Source organism: Microcaecilia unicolor, chromosome 2, assembly GCF_901765095.1.
Source record: "Microcaecilia unicolor chromosome 2, aMicUni1.1, whole genome shotgun sequence".
Classification (NCBI taxonomy): Eukaryota; Metazoa; Chordata; class Amphibia; order Gymnophiona; family Siphonopidae; genus Microcaecilia; species Microcaecilia unicolor.
This window is the reverse complement of record NC_044032.1, coordinates 241,016,240-241,035,704: the sequence shown is the minus strand read 5'-3', so window position 1 is coordinate 241,035,704 and position 19,465 is coordinate 241,016,240. Positions and strand designations below refer to the sequence as shown.

The 19,465-nt window shown below is 42.9% G+C and overlaps 1 protein-coding gene across 1 annotated transcript; it reads left to right on the top strand.

The window, feature by feature from the left end:
- Positions 1 to 7,217: 7,217 nt before the first annotated feature.
- Positions 7,218 to 9,787, top strand: TMEM252 (transmembrane protein 252). The gene is made up of 2 exons (XM_030192378.1): positions 7,218 to 7,513; positions 8,112 to 9,787. The coding sequence occupies exons 1-2, from the start codon at positions 7,233 to 7,235 to the stop codon at positions 8,383 to 8,385; spliced, it is 555 nt and encodes a 184-aa protein (XP_030048238.1). The 5' UTR covers positions 7,218 to 7,232; the 3' UTR covers positions 8,386 to 9,787.
- Positions 9,788 to 19,465: the final 9,678 nt, after the last annotated feature.

Below are 19,465 nucleotides of genomic sequence, written 5' to 3'. Positions count from 1 at the left end.
TGGATATGGCCCGGCGTTAAATTTCGAGGTTTGCCACCAACCACAAGAGGCAGCCTGGCTAACTCCTGTGGTCTGAATATTGCCCCCCCATCCAGCCTGCATCAAGCAAAGAATTAATTTTTTGTAGTTACATTTCTAGGTATGAGAATTATGTAAGGATGTGTTTGTGCTTTTTCGTGCTGCCTGCAGAGTCTCTAATCACGGTCAGCACTACTTACACAAATGCAATCCCCTCGACCTCGGTACCTGTAAAAAACCAGACAACTGGTAGCACTATTTAGACTGCAACAAAGACAAAAAGAGACCAAGGAAGCGCTTCCTGGGGTTAACACAGGTTTATTTAATTATCCAGAGATTAGGATAAAAAAAATAAGAAAATATTCAAGTATAGTCTAGTATAGAAAAGAGGAGAGAAAACATGAAAGGACAATGGAAAATGATCAGGTCAGGCTCTACATCCCCTGGCATGGGGCAGAGTGCACTAGACACTGACCAACTTCTTATCTGGCAAAGACATAATATATAGAGTTTCTTTTCCCTTACAAGACAAAAAGGGAGCACAAGGGGGAGGGGTTGTCACACCCCCTTAGCACCTTACAGTCAGTCAGGATCTCCTGTCAATAAAGAAATACATAGCATCTGTTTTGAGGAAAACAAGTGGTCTGTTTGTCCATCTTTACAGCTTTTCTCAAACAAGGATATATTTCTCAGAACCTATGATCTAACTACTGCTTCCTTATAGAGGTAGGTGTTATTTCTTTCTTGCCAGTTTATGTCATGTTACTGCCTGTCATAAAACCACCACCACTTGGTTCCACAGTGTTTGTTTCTCAGAGAGAGACACAGTGTTTGATCTCTTCTGCAAGGTGTTTACCTGCTATGTCTCCACATAGTTGAAAAGAAGGTAATTCTCTCCTGGATTGAAGAAGCCTTACTTCCAAGGGGCATGGGAAAAGAATTCTGTCACTTGAATTTCCCTGAGACCAGTCACACTTAATGGGTGAGATTGGGGGCAATTCAGATTTACAATTCACCTGGCTTGGCAAGAGGGGGGAGGTAAAGTGTAATTGCTATTCCAGCAAGCTCTGTTTCTCATGATTTGGAAGGAGAGAAGCCTTCATTCCTCTCTGTCCAATATGAGAAAATTAATTCTGTATATTAAATATTTGGAGGCCTTCCACCTCTATATTAAATATTTGGAGGCCTTCCACCTCCTACAACAATCCTACAACAGATGACACTAGAATCTTAGGGTTACAGGAAAACTTGCTCTTACCATGAATTTGACCTGATGCCAGAAGGAATTAAGCATCAAAATGTACTTAACGAAAGAGCTTATGAGATCAACCTCTGTGAGCTGTTTTTGTTTGAACATCCCAGTGGGCCCAGTTTGTATATTAACTAATTTTGTTGGAGTTCAACCATAATTATTTCCTCACCGTTTAATGTTTTACTGTTGATTTTGCATAATTTTACTCAACCATCTCATGTGACTCCATGTCTGGTAAGAATTGTGGCTACTTTTTGAACACATTCAAATCTTTTCCAGTGGTAAAAGATATGACATAGCTGTGAGTTTTTCTAACAGCTGGTCATATGAGGCTAATTCTATAAACTGGAGATTACATGTCAATTATGTGCATAAATGATTAGAATAATGGCACATATGTGCAAAAATGGCAAAAGTGTGGGCAGTGCATGGGTGGGTCACACACACACAAACACACAACTTCTAGAATACTATAAGATCCGTGAGTATCTCTGGCATTTAGGCACAGACACACACCAGTGTAATGATGATTTAAAAATCAGTTGTTTACTGTTTCAGAAGTCCAAAGACTAAGGAACACACCATGAAATTACTAAGTAGTTAATTCAAACCAAATCAGAGAAAATATTTGTTTACCTAAACTTAATAACTGGTTGCACCACCGTATAACAGCAAAAATTGCAACCAAATGCTTCCCACAATTTGATACGTCTTTCATATTGCTGTTGAGGAATCTTACTCCACTCTTCTTTGCAGAACTGCTTTAATTCAGGCACATTTATAGGTTTTCATGCACAAACTGCTAATTTGAGTCCCTGTCACAGCATCTCTATTGGGTTCAAGTCAGAATTTGACTAGGCCAGTCCAAAAACAAAAGTCAGATGTAGACTTGCTTTTTGTATTTTGGATCATTGTCTTGCTGCATAACCCAATTACACTTCAGCTCCAGCTCATGGACAGATGATTGGACATTCTCCTTAAGGATTTTCTAGTACAGTGCAGAATTTGTGCTTCCTTCCATAATGGTAAGCTTTCCAGATCCTGAAGCAGCAAACCATCCCCACACCCACACAGTACTATTATCATATTTGACTGTTGTTATAATATTGTTATTGTGGAATGCTTGTATTTGCTTTATACCAGACATAATGGGATCTGTGCTATCTAAAGAGTTCCACTTTTGACTCATCTGTCCAAAGGCTTGGATAGCAGCGATTTCTGCATCGCTACTCTGTCATAAATCTTATTGTGAAGTCATGAATACTGAGGCTAGAGAGGCCAGTAGTTCTTTAGTTTTTCTTTTCGGATGTTTTGTGACTTCTTGGATGAGCTGACATTGCACCCTTACAGTAATTTTGGCATGATGGCCACTCTTGGGAAGATTTACCACTGTGGCTCTCACAGTGGTTTGGTGGAGCCCCAGAGCTTTAGAAGTGGCTTTATAACCCTTTCCAGATGGATAAATTTCGACAACTGTTTTTCTTATCTCCTTTTAGAATTTCAACTTATTCTTGCTTCACTCTCATGGTAAGGTTTAATATACTGAGGTTTAGATTCAACAGGGATGGCAACATTCAAGCCTGGCTGGGTTCAATCAGCTAACTCTAATTATCAAAACAATTAAATTTAGTCAATAGGGGACAGTTACTTTTTCACATGGGTGATACGAGTGTTGGGTAACTTCGTTCCTTAAATAAATGACATAACAGTATAAAAACTGTGTTATGTGTTTACTCAGGTTCCCTTTGTCTAATACATTTTGTTTGAAGATCAAAACATTCAGTGTGACATAGATACACTAACAGGGAACATCGGGGCGGGAGGATGGGTAGAGATGGGGAACTTTTTTACATCACTGTAGATGAAAGAATGATAGAAAAGAAACAGTGAAGAGTAGTAACATAGTAAATGACAGAAGATAAAAGCCATAAGGGCCCATCAAGTCTCCCTGGTTGAGGTTCATCCAGTTTAAGTAGATTGTATATATATATTTTTTTTTTGGGGGGGGGGGATTTGATATACTACCTTTCTGTGGTTACAGTTAAAAGAGTTTATACATTATATATTGTAACCAGGTGCCTCTCTTGTGCAGCCAAGGATAGAACAATCTCCTCCAGCCACAGGCTCACGGCACAATGAAGAAATAGACGTCCACCAGTAACTTCAATCTTAAGGACTTTTATTCTATGCAGGTTTCTAGTACACAGTTCCAACAGCAGCATAGCACATACCAGGAATCAATACAGGCTTACAGGCTCCAGTCTGGGCTCTTTATCCAGTGCACAATAAACAGTAATTCAATTCCCAAGACAAACAGTTCTTTCAGTTCATCATCACAGTTCAGTCACCAAGCAGCATTTTCTACCTTCTATCCTCTTTACCTTCAGGAGAGTTCAATATTTTAGGGACTCCTTCTACCCAAGGGTTTTCCCCTGCATCAGCCTCATAGTGAATTCAATACTTTTGGGACTTCCTCTCACCCAAGGAATTTCAGCCTGTTTCAGTACTTTTAGGGACCTCCCTGCCCAAGGGTTTTCAGCCTGCAACTGCTTCTCTCTCCTGAACTGAACTGAACTCCTGAGACTCCTTCCCACCTGCCTAATCAATCCCTGGCTTCTGCCTTCACAACCAATCATTCTCCACTCATTAGCTTCTCTACACACCCATACCAGCTGAGTTGAGCATGAGCCTAATGAGGAGCTCCTGCACACAGGGTTTCCTAGCTCTCTTTCCCCCTAGTGGCAGCCACTCTACACAACCTGCCAGCTTACACCCATGTCTTCCCTGATTCCAGCTAGGAGTCCAGTCCAGGTTCTTCATCTCACCCTCTGGCTCCTTGCCTGCAATGCCTTCTGGGACTTGTATTTCAGACTGAAACTGCCTTAACCCAACTATCCTGGAGGTGACTTTATCACAATATACAAGTACTTATTTTGTACCTGGGGCAATAAACTACTACTACTACTGCTTATTTCTATAGCGCTACTAGACGTAGTCAGGTTTTAAGTGACTTGCCCAGAGTCACAAGGAGCTATAGTGGGAATCAAACCTGGTTCCCCTGGCTCTCATGCCACTACACTAATTATTAGGCTACTCCTCTACTCCATGTGCATCCCAATACCAGAAACAACAGGGGAATCATGGGATAAGCAATGGGAGGGCTGGGTGATAGAAATGGAAAATTGTAGGTAGATGTAGGGAAAAAAGGAAGACAGGACAGTAAGAATGCATGAAATCTAAGCAGACTGAGGCAGAAAAATAAAAGGAAGAAAGTTAAAAAAAAAAGATTGAAATCAGAGATGCATGTAAGCAAACAGGGGAAGAAGATAAGAAAGGAGAGAAGGAGTGGCAGATGAACTGGAGACACTAGAAAGAGCGCAGAAAAGACACAAGAAAGCAGAAACTGGAGACTGTGACAAACATGAATGATATGGGCAGAGAACAAAGGTAGAATAAAGAATTGTATTTTTAATTTTAGCAAATGGAAACTGTCAGTTTAACAGTAGAAATCTACATTTACTTTCTTTATATTTTGCAATGTAAATAATATTTTTGTATGGTGAGTTGTATGAGGAAATGTCCTAGCTCCATTATTGGGAACTGTGATGTGTGTTTCAAAACTAGAGGTTCAGAATTTATACTGAGATTCTCATGGCTGCCAAATTACAACAGAGAGATTTTAGGCTATTTCTGGCTTTCTGACAACCCTATACTGATGCATTATAGGACCTGCAGCATGGATTTCAGTGAGTAGAATCAGGGACTACAACTCTTACACTGCTTTGGGGTGTAAGTTCAAAACCAGGTTTGGTCATGTCTCCCTCCTGGAACTAGGTAAATGGCAAAACTAGATTCTGGTCTGTTTTGTTTGGAATCCATATGTCACTTCCATATAGAAGAATTTGTGAAATAATGCTATCATTTTCAATGGGTTTGGATGGGATTCTTTATACACAGACGTCCCTTGGGACTTATAGGTGTCAATTCTATAAATTGGTGCCAAGATGTATATGCCCCAATGTCATGTGTTTATCACCGATTCAATAACGGCATCTTGGCACCAAGATTCCGTTATAGAATGTTAATGTAAGCTGGCATCAGTGCACCTAAAGTTAGGTTATGCCAAGTCAATGGCAGTTCTAACTACTGGTGCCTAATTGTGCCCTGAAATATGGGTAACTTATAATATTCTATAAATTACAGGCATATTTCAGAGACACTCCCATTACCTGCCCATATTCCGCTCATTTACATGCTAAGCGATTTTGATGCGTATCTTATAGATTAGCATCTAGCAGTTACGGGCGTAATTGTCAGTTAGTGGCGCCAATGAAGCGCATAAGTGCTATTATTCTGTAACATAAGCTCACAACTAACACCTGTCTTTAGGTCCCAATTTATAGAACTGCTCTTATTGTGTATTTAAAGCTGATTTAAAGGTGTAGGTAGGGGATAATTATGATGTGTGGAAAAGTCGCTTTGGCTCCCCCCCCCCCCCCCCCCCCCCCCACATACCTGGCTTGCTTCCCTGATGCCACTCCAAATATTTCTGTCTAAAGACACCACCGGTGATGGTGGGGGGTGAAGGAAGCACAGGTCACAGGCCTATGTCTTCTATTAAGCATGACTGTTAGTGTGCCAATGTGTTACTGGTATTCATCACAGTGGGCATAACAGGAAGTTAGCCAATCAGTGCATATATCAGATGGCTTCCAAAAGACAGGTGTGTAATGAGGCTGTAATGTTTGGCAATTATCCCAGAAGCTGAGTGAGCCTGTATTGTTCATGGAAGACCACATGTAGCAACCTCTGGCACTGTTATCATTCTATGAATGATGTGATGAGTAGATGTACATACAACACTGTTCATGGGTCTGTATAGGATCATGTGTGTTAGAGTACTGCTGCCTACTGGTGTTGATAGGTGTATGTGTGCATCGAAATGGTATAGCGTGGAAGCTGTGCGTTGTGGCCCTGCATCTGATATGACAGACGTGGCAGGGATTCTTGTCAGAGTCTTGTTTATTTATTTTTTTGGATTTTGCTCACACCTTTTTCAGTGGTAGCTCAAGGTGAATTACATTCAGGTACTCTAGATATTTCTCTGTCCCAGGAGGGCTCACAATCTAAGTTTGTACCTGAGGCAATGGAGGGCTAAGTGACTTGCCCAAGATCACAAGGAGCAGCACTGGGATTTGAACCGGCCACCTCTGGATTTCAAGACTGGTGCTCTAACCACAAGGCCACTCCTCCACTCCACTCCACTGTTTTGATAGCTGACAATTCACAGCATCTTGGATGGCAGCCTTGGAGTCAGGGCTATAAATAAACATATAGAGCTATGTTACACACTATTTTTAGTGTACCTCTGTGGTAGCTGGTCTAGGTGCACAACAAACAAAGTAGTGTGAGGCCAGGGGGTTGGCACACTAGCATGAGGGTCCATTTGTCGGGATGTGAAATGTCTGACACCTGCTTAACAGTTAGATGGGGGATTATGAAGTTTGGTGTGCATGCTACCCATCTTCGACAGCAATCTGCTGTATGTCATTCTTTGTGCTGCACTAGTGTGACATGTCAGCACAGCCTTCCTCCTCCCACTCATCATAGCTGAAGTACAGGGCATGTTATACAGTAACAAATGTAGTATGGCAACTAACTGTCACTCCAGTTCAAGTCCTGTGGAATGATTGCATGGCCAACAGTAAGTACAACATCACCACGGTTCATGAATTGCTCTGGCAAATGAGCGAAACAGGAAGTTTTGTTTTCTGTGTTAAAACGTTGTCATGATTAAAAGTTAATCCCTGAGGATATTACATCTGAGAGGATACTATAAATGGTTAATGAATGCCCTGTAATTGCTTCCATCACTTCTTGTCCAAAGGCCACATCATATCAGAGTGTATAAAGCCTTGAACAATGTTGATATGAAAGATAGTCCCAGCAGAAGGTTTGAGTCATGGAGATTTGTAAATATATCCTTGCTGTTGTTCGCATCTCTCTGCTCCTAGCTGGTTTTTCCTTTGTGTGCCTGGGAGCCTTTTATGTGTCTACAAGCTACGGCTGTGACTGCAAAACAGGGAAGGCCCTTGCGTACTCTCTGTTACCCTCTGGGTTTCTTTTCCTTCTCACTGGGATTTTTTGGAGCACATATCATGAAGCCAACCAGAAAAGCATTTTCCATAACATAATAAGGCAAATTCCCAGATCGAGAGAAATGCACATCAATACCATAGACAGGTATGTACTGTATCGCAGCAAGCATAACACTAAATATGCAACTTACAGAAACTGATAGCAAAAATGGCATGGAAAGGAAATCAGCCCAATTGGTTGATACTCTATCACTTCTATTTTGCCCATACACAGTAACCAATTGCAAATTTCTGTATGCAATGATATAATTAAGATATATCTCTCAGCAAACAGTAGCATGATATAATAAAAATAAATAGTACTGCAATGTGTTTCTGCCATATATGATTTTGGAAAGGTGTTAGTTGTAAAGTAAGGGCCTAATTCACACAGACCTTTTTTTTTTCCCTCATTCTGTACATAAAGGGAAAAAAAGGTTTAGTGAATCAAGCCCTAAATGTTGTAATATTTAAGTGCTTGGCTCAAAATAAATAGTGTGTTGGAATTTGCAGTCATTCACAGTGTTTATTGGTGAAATAAAGCCATTGGAATGATTCGCAGTCCTTTGCTTGATCTATATTTCAGACTCCTATGCCGTATCCATTTTACTGAATGGATACTGAAGCAAATATTTTACAGTAGACAGTTTCTTAAACTACTGCACATTGCTTTAGGTTGTTAAATGTATTGTTTGTAATTTCAGGCCAGACTTCTATCCTCCATCCTATGAAGAAAGTATGAACCAGGAAAACCTACACAATTCAGGCCCAAGCATTCAAGCCATAAGGGAGGAAGAGGCATACAACATCCCTCCACCACTGTATACTGAAAGCAGCTTGGAAATTGTAGATGAAAATGAAGCCCATGAAGACCTGCCACCTTCATATGAAGCATCTGTGCAACATTTCAGTACCAGTGCCACCTCTAATTCTAGTTGCCTCTCCAGGCCGAGTGAAACATTCATTCTGGAAGTATGATTATGACAAATACTGTATCAAGCAGTTTCGAACAGCAAACTCTAAGGGGCCAAGAGGGTCATGGACTCGATATACTGCCTTTCTGTGGTACAACCAAAGTGGTTTACATATTCTATGCAACTACTATATTGGTTGATATCAGTTATTCCAGATGAGTAACTGAGTGTGACAGAAGTGGCAATAGATGGGATGCGGTAGTGTTGTATCCTGGTAGAGGTCGTGTACAATTTAGGTACTAACATTGACCAATAATGTGGTAACATCAAGGTTGTCCAAGAAGGTTCAGGACTCCAGTGCTCCAAGAAAGAGTTCCTAGGATTTGCAGGCTTATGTTTATGAAAAACAAGGGTGTCCAGTCTTACACGGAGCAAAAATGCTCAGTTGTACTGTACTGTGGTAGAGGTGAGGCAAGTTGTTTACATAATTTAATATTTATCTTGATCTTGTGTTTATACAAAGCAACATCAAACTCATACATAAACTCAGTCAAATTATATGGACTGCAGGCAGCCAACTCAAAGGATTATACGAGGTGCAGTGGTAGCATACCTGGCAGATCATGCATCTGTAAAGCTCCAACAGTTTTATTTCTACCTTCTCTGGGTTTTGTTACAGGGATTTTTACTTTATTTTGCCAATGTGTCAAATAATTAAACATCTTATGCTAGGTGTCTTCTGAGCCTGTACTGCGACCTGAAGATTCCATTAATGCTACAGGAAAAATGCTTATGATTATGGGACATAGCATCAGAAAATCATTTGCACTGTTCAGTAGGAGGGGATCAAATTATAGCGCAGTTTTTATATAGCATGACTTTTTTTTTGCTGTATATTGTGTCATTTCATTCTCCATTTTCACTGATATGTTTAAATAAGCCTTGAAATGTTTAAGACTAAAATATATAGTAATCCCCTGACTGCTTACAGAAGGCACAGCTGACTTAGCACCCAGTTTCTAGGTGCAGATCTGATGTTTTGTTAACCAGATTTATATGCGTATTGTCCATCATAAAGGTCTTTCTCAAGACTATTAGACTGATTCATTTTGAATATATCAATTCTGAAGATTTTTTTAAATCCTTTTATCAAGAAGACTCCTGATGCAGGCCGTTTGGGCTTAAACACAGCGTTATGACAAGTCCTTGATCAATCAATCTTCTCTAGTACAAGACTGCCCTTTTTTTCTCTCTGGAATCCGTGGTCCTTCTCCCACTTCCCTCTCTCTCCAGTTATCAAGGGCAGCTAGAAGGGTTTTATTAGGCAGCACATTCCTGTAATATGTACAGTGTTCTTCCTTAGCTGTTTTTTTCCCTGTGTTGATGGTTATTGATACTTGTCAGATATATAGTATTTTGTTATTTTTGTAATGTGTTTTGTTTTCCAATAAAATATATTTTTTTGTTCAAGCAACAAGTCTGCTTTTCATTATTTCAGGGGAAGAGATCCAGAACACTTAGGAAAGGCTGTGTAACACCTTGAAAATTGTTTGTGCTGTTGCATGTGCTAACGCATCCTTGTATTTGTCAGATATTATACAATTGGTCCCTCTGGTGGGTTGATGTAGACCATCGCCACCATGCGTGGCTGATAAGCTGCTCTGTAAACAGTATATCTCAGCGTCTACCAATACAATTATTTTATTAAGATTTATGCTGCAGCCTCAGTATGGCCATTTCATCATTACATTAACACTCTCTCCTTTCCCAGATTGCACAGGTTATCAATCAAATGATAGTATCATTCTCTAACCACGGCTCAGACCCTGTGCTTACATCTCAGCCAAGAAGAAGCCAAAAGTCAATTTCTTTGTCAAACGTTTGCTGAGGAGGTAAAAGTAAAGCATACTGTTAAAACTTACTGTTACAACTCAGTCTCTCCCTCCCCATAGCCATATACATATTCAGAGTACATAGAAATGTAGCCATAGCAGGACCACCAAAATGTGCCACAAAGAGAAACAGTCTGGAAATCCTGCTCCTAATCTAACCCTTTTTGTAGTAATACGGTTATAGAGGATGGATTTGTTTGTCAGTCATTGGGCTGGAGTCCTTCATTTGGGAGGGAAGTACAAAAACACCCTGTAGCATGGAGCAGAAGAGGTTAACGTTATGCACCTGGGTGTTACACAGCCAGGCATAGGCACCAGGTATAAGAGGCTTAGGGAAGCTGAGCATCCCCAGCCCGAACCATGTCCTTACCTATCTCCTTTCAATGCCACCTCCACTGCTGCTGCTGCTGTTTGTGGGGGTTACAGCATCTATGCCAGGGGTGCTCAATGTCGGTCCTCTGCAACTCGGTTGGGTTTTCAGGATTTCCACAATAAATATGCTTGAGATCTATTTGCAATGGAGGCAGTGCATGCAAACAGATCTCATGCATATTGTGAGAGGGACCAGAGCCTGCCACAGGACAACCGTGGAATCAAAGGGGAGAAATTCCTGGCTCAGCTGTGGTTTAAAGGAAGAACCTATATGTCCCTTTAAAGGTTGGGATGAGAGGAAAATCTGGTAGGGATCCCTAGGAGGGAAGTAGGCTAAAAACAACCCGGGAAACCTCCGGGTTTTAGGAAAGTCCTGGGAAGGGGGGGAACCCTGGGCCAAAGTCTCAATAAACCTGAGTTCTTGGAGGGGGAAAAGCCTGAGCCAGGATGGCATGTGGCAAGGATAGGCACCATTCTAGAAACTTCTTGCTTAGGGTATAAAAACACCAGTCAGACAGGGGGAGGAAAAGGAGAGATAGGAGTCTCATAGCCTGAGAGGAATTTCCAAGAGAAAAGCCAGAAACTGAGACCTGAAAGTATTATGGCAGAGAAGCTCCACAAAGAAGCTTGTTTCCCCACAACCAAAGTAGATTTTTGTACTGTGAACCGATAAATGGGAAAGAACAAGGTACTGTTATTTTTCAATGTAAAGGTTACCTTAGTGGGGGAAGCCAGCAAGAGGAATTGACTAGCATTTGTGTTTGCAGAGGGGAAGAGGATAGGATGAAAATCATGCTGAGTGATGTTCTATCCAGGGTGTGAAGGCTGTTTTAAGCCTGTGCTCAAATTGATAAAACAAAGAAGCCAGTCTTAGTTTTGAGTGTGATAGTGAACCCCCCAAGTCAAGCTCAGTTGTCTAAGGAGCAGAGTGCTGAGGAAGCTTAATTTACACATTTTCTAGTTCCAGCCAGAGAAGGAGCTGACTTAATGTACAGCGCTGCGTAACCCTAGTAGCGCTTTAGAAATGTTAAGTAGTAGTACTCCAGTGCATGCTGGGAAAGATGTTCTTTGTTGTAAGAAGTGGGAACATATCCTTAATCCACATATAAAGTACATGAGGAAGAAATGATTGTGACAAAGTTACTGTTCCACATTGGCGATAATGACATATCTCTCCTGAGGGTACAAGATACAGAGAAGAAGGAACGGACCGGTTTTGGGATTTTTTTTCATGGATTGTTACACTGTTTAATGGCATGGTGCATGGCTGTCCTGATTTTTTCTCAAGCTGCGACATGAAGCTTCAGCCTGCCAAGCAGAGTTCTGACTCAGTGCAACACTTCTGTAGAAGCTCTGGTGTGACATTACTTATTGGAGAAATCCTCAAACCTTGACCAGTATGGAGCACCTCTGCTCTCTATATATGGCTACAGTAAGTATGGAGATAGAGGGTCTGGTCCTGAGAAGCAGAAGAGGTTGGGTGCTGGTGGGGGTAGAAGAAGGTGGTAGAGAAACATAGGAGAAAGACACTGTCTGGACCTGAATATGACATCTGAGGCTGGCACAACATATTTTTAAAGATGTTTTTGAGGGTGGGAGGAGGTTAGTGACCACTGGGGGAGTAACGGGAGGTCATCCCTGATTCTCTCTGGTGGTCATCTGGTCATTTGGGGCACCTTCTCGTGCCTTATTCGTAAAAAAAACACGTCCAGGTGAAAACGTCCAAGTGTTCGTCAGGGACATCCTTGTTTTTTTCGATTATGGGTCAAAGACGTCCAAGTGTTAGGCACGCCCAAGTCCCACCTTCGCTACGCTTGTGACATGCCCCCTTGAATTTTGGACATCCCTGCGATGGACTGCAGTTGGGGACGTCCAAAATTGGGTTTCGATTATATCAATTTGGCTGTCCCTGGGAGAAGGCTGTCCATCTTCCAATTTATGTTGAAAGATGGACGTCCTTCTCTTTCAAAAATGAGCCCAATAGGGTCTCTAAGGGAGTGATAGGGAGAGTAGACGGCATGGGTGGGCAGACCGACTAGGCCATATGGTCTTTGTCTACATTTTTCTCTGTTTCTACAGCACTGTGCTATGGAATTGCCTCCAAAATGCCAGGCTTATAAGTGGCATTTTCATAACTGGATGCCACAAATTAGGTCCCTAGATTCTCATGCCCCTCCCCTGTGAATGCTCCCTTGTATTTACAAGCATCTGAGTTGCCCGTGTCATTTATAGAATAGTGCTGAGTGCTCACCTAGCACTTACACATGCATGTGTACACTTACCCATGTATACATAAGTACATAAGTAGTGCCATACTGGGAAAGACCAAAGGTCCATCTAGCCCAGCATCCTGTCACCGACAGTGGCCAATCCAGGTCAAGGGCACCTGGCACGCTCCCCAAACGTAAAAACATTCCAGACAAGTTATACCTAAAAATGCGGAATTTTTCCAAGTCCATTTAATAGCGGTCTATGGACTTGTCCTTTAGGAATCTATCTAACCCCTTTTTAAACTCCGTCAAGCTAACCGCCCGTACCACGTTCTCCGGTAATGAATTCCAGAGTCTAATTACACGTTGGGTGAAGAAAAATTTTCTCCGATTCGTTTTAAATTTACCACACTGTAGCTTCAACTCATGCCCTCTAGTCCTAGTATTTTTGGATAGCGTGAACAGTCGCTTCACATCCACCCGATCCATTCCACTCATTATTTTATACACTTCTATCATATCTCCCCTCAGCCGTCTCTTCTCCAAGCTGAAAAGCCCTAGCCTTCTCAGCCTCTCTTCATAGGAAAGTCGTCCCATCCCCACTATCATTTTCGTCGCCCTTCGCTGTACCTTTTCCAATTCTACTATATCTTTTTTGAGATACGGAGACCAGTACTGAACACAATACTCCAGGTGCGGTCGCACCATGGAGCGATACAACGGCATTATAACATCCGCACACCTGGACTCCATACCCTTCCTAATAACACCCAACATTCTATTCGCTTTCCTAGCCGCAGCAGCACACTGAGCAGAAGGTTTCAGCGTATCATCGACGACGACACCCAGATCCCTTTCTTGATCCGTAACTCCTAACGCGGAACCTTGCAAGACGTAGCTATAATTCGGGTTCCTCTTACCCACATGCATCACTTTGCACTTGTCAACATTGAACTTCATCTGCCACTTGCACGCCCATTCTCCCAGTCTCGCAAGGTCCTCCTGTAATCGTTCACATTCCTCCTGCGACTTGACGACCCTGAATAATTTTGTGTCATCGGCGAATTTAATTACCTCACTAGTTATTCCCATCTCTAGGTCATTTATAAATACATTAAAAAGCAACGGACCCAGCACAGACCCCTGCGGGACCCCACTAACTACCCTCCTCCACTGAGAATACTGGCCACGCAATCCTACTCTCTGCTTCCTATCTTTCAACCAGTTCTTAATCCATAATAATACCCTACCTCCGATTCCATGACTCTGCAATTTCTTCAGGAGTCTTTCGTGCGGCACTTTGTCAAACGCCTTCTGAAAATCCAGATATACAATATCAACCGGCTCCCCATTGTCCACATGTTTGCTTACCCCCTCAAAAAAATGCATTAGATTGGTGAGGCAAGACTTCCCTTCACTAAATCCGTGCTGACTTTGTCTCATCAGTCCATGTTTTTGTATATGCTCTGCAATTTTATTCTTAATAATAGCCTCCACCATCTTGCCCGGCACCGACGTCAGACTCACCGGTCTATAATTTCCCGGATCTCCTCTGGAACCTTTCTTAAAAATCGGAGTAACATTGGCTACCCTCCAGTCTTCCGGTATTACACTCGATTTTAGGGACAGATTGCATATTTCTAACAGTAGCTCCGCAAGTTCATTTTTTAGTTCTATTAATACTCTGGGATGAATACCATCAGGTCCCGGTGATTTACTACTCTTCAGCTTGCTGAACTGACCCATTACATCCTCCAAGGTTACAGAGAATTTGTTTAGTTTCTCCGACTCCCCCGCTTCAAATATTCTTTCCGGCACCGGTGTCCCCCCCAAATCCTCCTCGGTGAAGACCGAAGCAAAGAATTCATTTAATTTCTCCGCTACGGCTTTGTCCTCCTTGATCGCCCCTTTAACACCATTTTCGTCCAGCGGCCCAACCGACTCTTTGGCCGGTTTCCTGCTTTTAATGTATCTAAAAAAGTTTTTACTATGTATTTTTGCTTCCAACGCTAATTTCTTCTCAAAGTCCTTTTTTGCCCTCCTTATCTCCGCTTTGCATTTGTATGTGCTAGTAGTCTAAATTTACATGCACAAATGGTGCTTAAATTCAGGCACCAAGTTATAAAATGAAGGGAATAGAGGGCACTTCTACTTCTGCACCACCTACTTTCCTTTATAGAAAGCTAGAATTAGGTATATCCACATGTATACACTTAGGTACAAGTACTGTTATGCCAGCCATAGAGCTGGTGTATATGCATGCCAGGGCTGCAGAGAGACAGAGCCGGGACTGGGGCAGGGTCGCTACAGCTGCTGCCACCCCCCCCCCAACTCGGGCCACTGCCACCCCCTGTTTCCTCACCCACTTGGGCAGCCACTGCCCCTTATCCTCCTTACCTTCCTGAGTCTGCTCCTCCCTCGGTCTGTCACTCTCCTGCTCCTGTGTACTGTGACCTGGGTTACCGCATTAATGCAATCACCTGGGTCCCGACACACAGAAGCAGTAGAGAGACAGACCTCAGCTCCAGGCCCCCCCCCCTGGAGGCTGAGCCGGGGGGGGGGGATCTTGCCCCCCTGCCTCCCCTCTCGGCAGCCCTGATGCCTAAATACCCGAGATGTGTGTAACTTATAGTATTCTACAAGTTACACATGTAAGTGCGAGTCTTGCCCACACTCCTTTCAGACTCTGGGTATATGTAAGCCTCTCTGTAATATACACACTATATAAGATATGTACGTATGAGTGGTGTAAAAGAGCAGATCACACAATGAAATGCTGCTTTAAAACATTTTATTCATGTGAGGTCTAAAATTAAAATAATAAGCCTGATTGAATTCTGTAGCCCCTGAGGGTTTGAATATGGAGATTGAATGGATGACAATGGTTTAGTCCAGGGCTCAGTTCATTGGACAATGGGAGTCAGGTGACAGGAAGAATTATGTATTAAGGGTAAAAAAAAAAAAAAGCCGCGGCCATCTTGGAGTGATTGAGGGATCCAGTCGGAAGGGTATAGTTGGCATGTTAAGGTATGCTTGGTTAAGATCTTTTTATTTAGTAGTGAAATGCTTTAATTTTCTAGCATTTTAATATAATGCATTTGCAGCTTGGTGGGCAAGACATGTCAGATGTATTCCCCTGACTGATTGAGAAAGATGTTAAAAATCTTCATTATGACTTCCGGTGACGTCACGATCAGCAATGGCGAGCTGAAGACAGAGCTCCTGGTTGCCAGCCGAAAAATTAGCTAAAAAAATAGAGTCACCGAGGCCCGAAGCGAAAAAATAAGTAATAGCAGGGGCGGTGAAAGAAACGCGAACCTGCAAATGGCAAACTCGAAGCTCAAGACGGCAGATTTAACTGCCTTCGGATTTCGCCAGCGCGACCACGTGGCAGGGAAACAGGCCGACAAACAGGGCGGCCAGGGCAGTTCTGGAAACCCACGCTCTCCAAACACTCAGAGAGCGCACGACGAAAATAGCGAGAGCGAGATAGCGACAGATAAATGGGAGCAATTAAGCACGTGGCTGCTAGATATAAAAAAGGACATCAAAGAGATGAGGCGAGATTTTGCACAATTAAGTGCGGACTTAAGAGAAGAGATTAAAGATTTGGGGAATCGAGTCAATGAGACGGAGGCTGGATTAGAGCAACATGCAGAAACCCTGACAATGGTTGAACAACAAATAACGGACCAACAAGCAGACATGAAATTTCTTACAGACAAGGTGGAAGACCTTGAAAATAGAAGTCGGCGGTCTAATATCCGGGTGCGGGGCCTACCGGAGCTACCAGAATTTAACAACTGCGAGAAGGTAGTACAAGATATAGCGGCTCACCTGCTATCCTCCCCGGATCATACAATAGCGCCAGACACAATCCGGATAGAACGCGCACATCGGGCACTCGGATCAAGAAAGGCCAATGCCCCCAAAGACATAGTGGCCTGCTTTGCAGAGTTTAAAATTAAAGAGGAGATCATGCGTCAAGCGAGAGCAGCCAGTCCTATCACGTGGGAGACATACCCCATTGAATTATTTCAGGATCTGGCGGCCACCACTCTAAAGAGAAGAGGAGCTTTGCGCCCACTAACGGAGAAGCTTCGAGAAGAGGGCATTAAATACAAATGGCAACACCCATTTGCCCTAGTGTTTTATAAAGAAGGCAAACAGCGCCGGGTGATATCGCCTGAGGAGGCTCAAGAATTTTTGGAGCAGGAACAGACGGGAACAGAGTCCACCATAAGAGGGTCGACAGGTCCCCCAAGACAGAACAGGCAGAAATGGCAGCGAATATCACAAGGGCGAGGACGGCTGAGACGCCAGGCATCAGATCGTACCCTGGCAACTGGAAAGGGCCTATGAGGAAACAAAACATCCCACCTTGGAATATAAAAGACACAAGATAAAGATTTGCCCATATAGAAATCTGGGCCAAGCGGAACTTTAATAACATACAACAAAAACTTTGAGCAACTGAGCAGGCTGGTAACGAATAAGGAAACGGAAGTCCATATCCTAATAGACATGCCTTCACAGGAGAAGGAAGCATGTCTCTTCAGGTTACGGGGAAGGGAGGGGGGGGGAGGGGGATAGAGGGGAAATGGTGGTGGACAAATAGCAAGCTGCTTGCGTGTTATTGGGTGATAGGATGTTCAAATGTGTAACCTTTAATGTGCGGGGTCTTAATTCGCCTATGAAGCGCCAGCTAGCATTCAAAGAAATGATTCGCCTGCGAGCTGACATGGTGCTCTGGCAGGAGACACATTTAAAAAAATGCCATGAAAAGCTGGTGTGTCACAAGCAATACCCCACTATACTGTTTTCATCGAGTATAGATAACTCAAAACAGAGAGGGGTACTGATAGCGCTGTCGGGGTCTCTCCCATGGCAGGTACAACGTACCATAACGGATAAAAATGGTAGATTTTTGATGATAATAATCTCATTGTTTAATGTGCAATATACAATTGTGAACCTGTATGCACCAAACACAGGACAGGGAATGTTTATCGAGGAAATAGAACAAAAATTGCAAAGATATCAACAGGGGCACCTTCTGCTAGGAGGAGATTTTAATGTCACAATACATCCCCCACTAGATAACTCTGCGGGTCAGGCAGTGTATGCTAAAGTAGATCGGAAAAAATTGAAGGGATTTCTGGCAAGATGGGGACTGATAGATCTATGGCGGGCTAAACATGGGGAAGAGCGAGACTATACCTACTACTCTTCTACATATGGGTCATATTCCAGAATAGATGGATGGATGGGAGATGTGGTAGTGGCAAGTAAGGTGCATGAGACACATATTGAACCACGCATCTGGTCAGATCATGCCCCGGTGGTGCTAGAAATACACGCAGGCACACGGCAGGTGGGCATACGATATTGGAGATTAAATGAGGCAATCCTATTGGACACTAAAAATATCCCAGTGATAGGAAAATACATTGAGGAATACCTTGAATTGAATGATGTGGGAGAGACCCTCCCGGAGCACTTGTGGGAGGGTCTCAAAGCAGTCCTACGCGGACAATTGATTGCACTGGGGGCACACATAACCAAGACACGAATAGAGCAAGAAGAGAACATCAGAGCAGAGATACTAAGATTGGAACAGGAACACAAAAAAGACCCCAAAAATACCCAAGGACAAGTAAAAATACAGGAGCTGCGGTCCAAACTTAACGAACTACAATTGCCAGAATTAGCCGCCAAATTGCAAATGACACAACAAGAATATTTCGAATTTGGAGATAAGGCAGGCAGACTACTAGCATGCAAACTCAAAAAATTAGCACAAAGAAACCACATAGGAAACATACAAATAGCAGGGGGGAACATAGTCACACAGGTGGAGCAAGTTCAAGAGGCATTCCTTGAATACTATACAACTCTATATGGGTCAGAACAGGTCATAGAGAAAGACAGAATGGAGCAATACTTGAGAGAAGCGGATCTCCCACGGGTGGGGAAGAAGGGGTCTGAACAGTTGTCGGCCCCCATATCGCTAGAGGAGATCACGTGGGCCATAACAGATATGGTGAGTGGTAAAGCCCCAGGCCCAGATGGGTTCTCCCCCAGATTTTATAAATTGTATAGTAAATACCTAGCTCCAGTCTTACAGAGAGTGTTTAATGCACTGGCTGACTCACAGGAATTGCCTTATACCTGGAGATTGGCAGCGATAACCCTAATACCAAAACCAGGGAAGAACCCACAGCTATGTAGCTCCTACAGGCCGATTTCGCTCCTGAATGTGGATTACAAGATATTCACTAAAATCCTGGCCCGCAGATTACAAAAACAGATACCAGAGTTAGTACATGAGGATCAGGCGGGCTTCATAACAGGACGCCAGGCGTTTGATAACCTCAGATGTCTGATGCATGTCATTCAGCAGGTAAGAGACGACCAGGCCCCAGCGATATTGCTTTCGATTGATGCAGAAAAGGCATTTGATCATGTGGACTGGTCGTTTCTATTCACGGTGCTACAGTGGATAGGGATAGAAGGGAAATATCTGAAATGGCTACAGCTACTATATCAGGCCCCATTGGCTACATTAAAAATTAATGGGATGTATACAAGAACATTTAAATTACAAAGAGGGACTAGACAGGGATGTGCGCTGTCGCCACTCCTTTTCGCTCTATCTTTAGAACCTTTA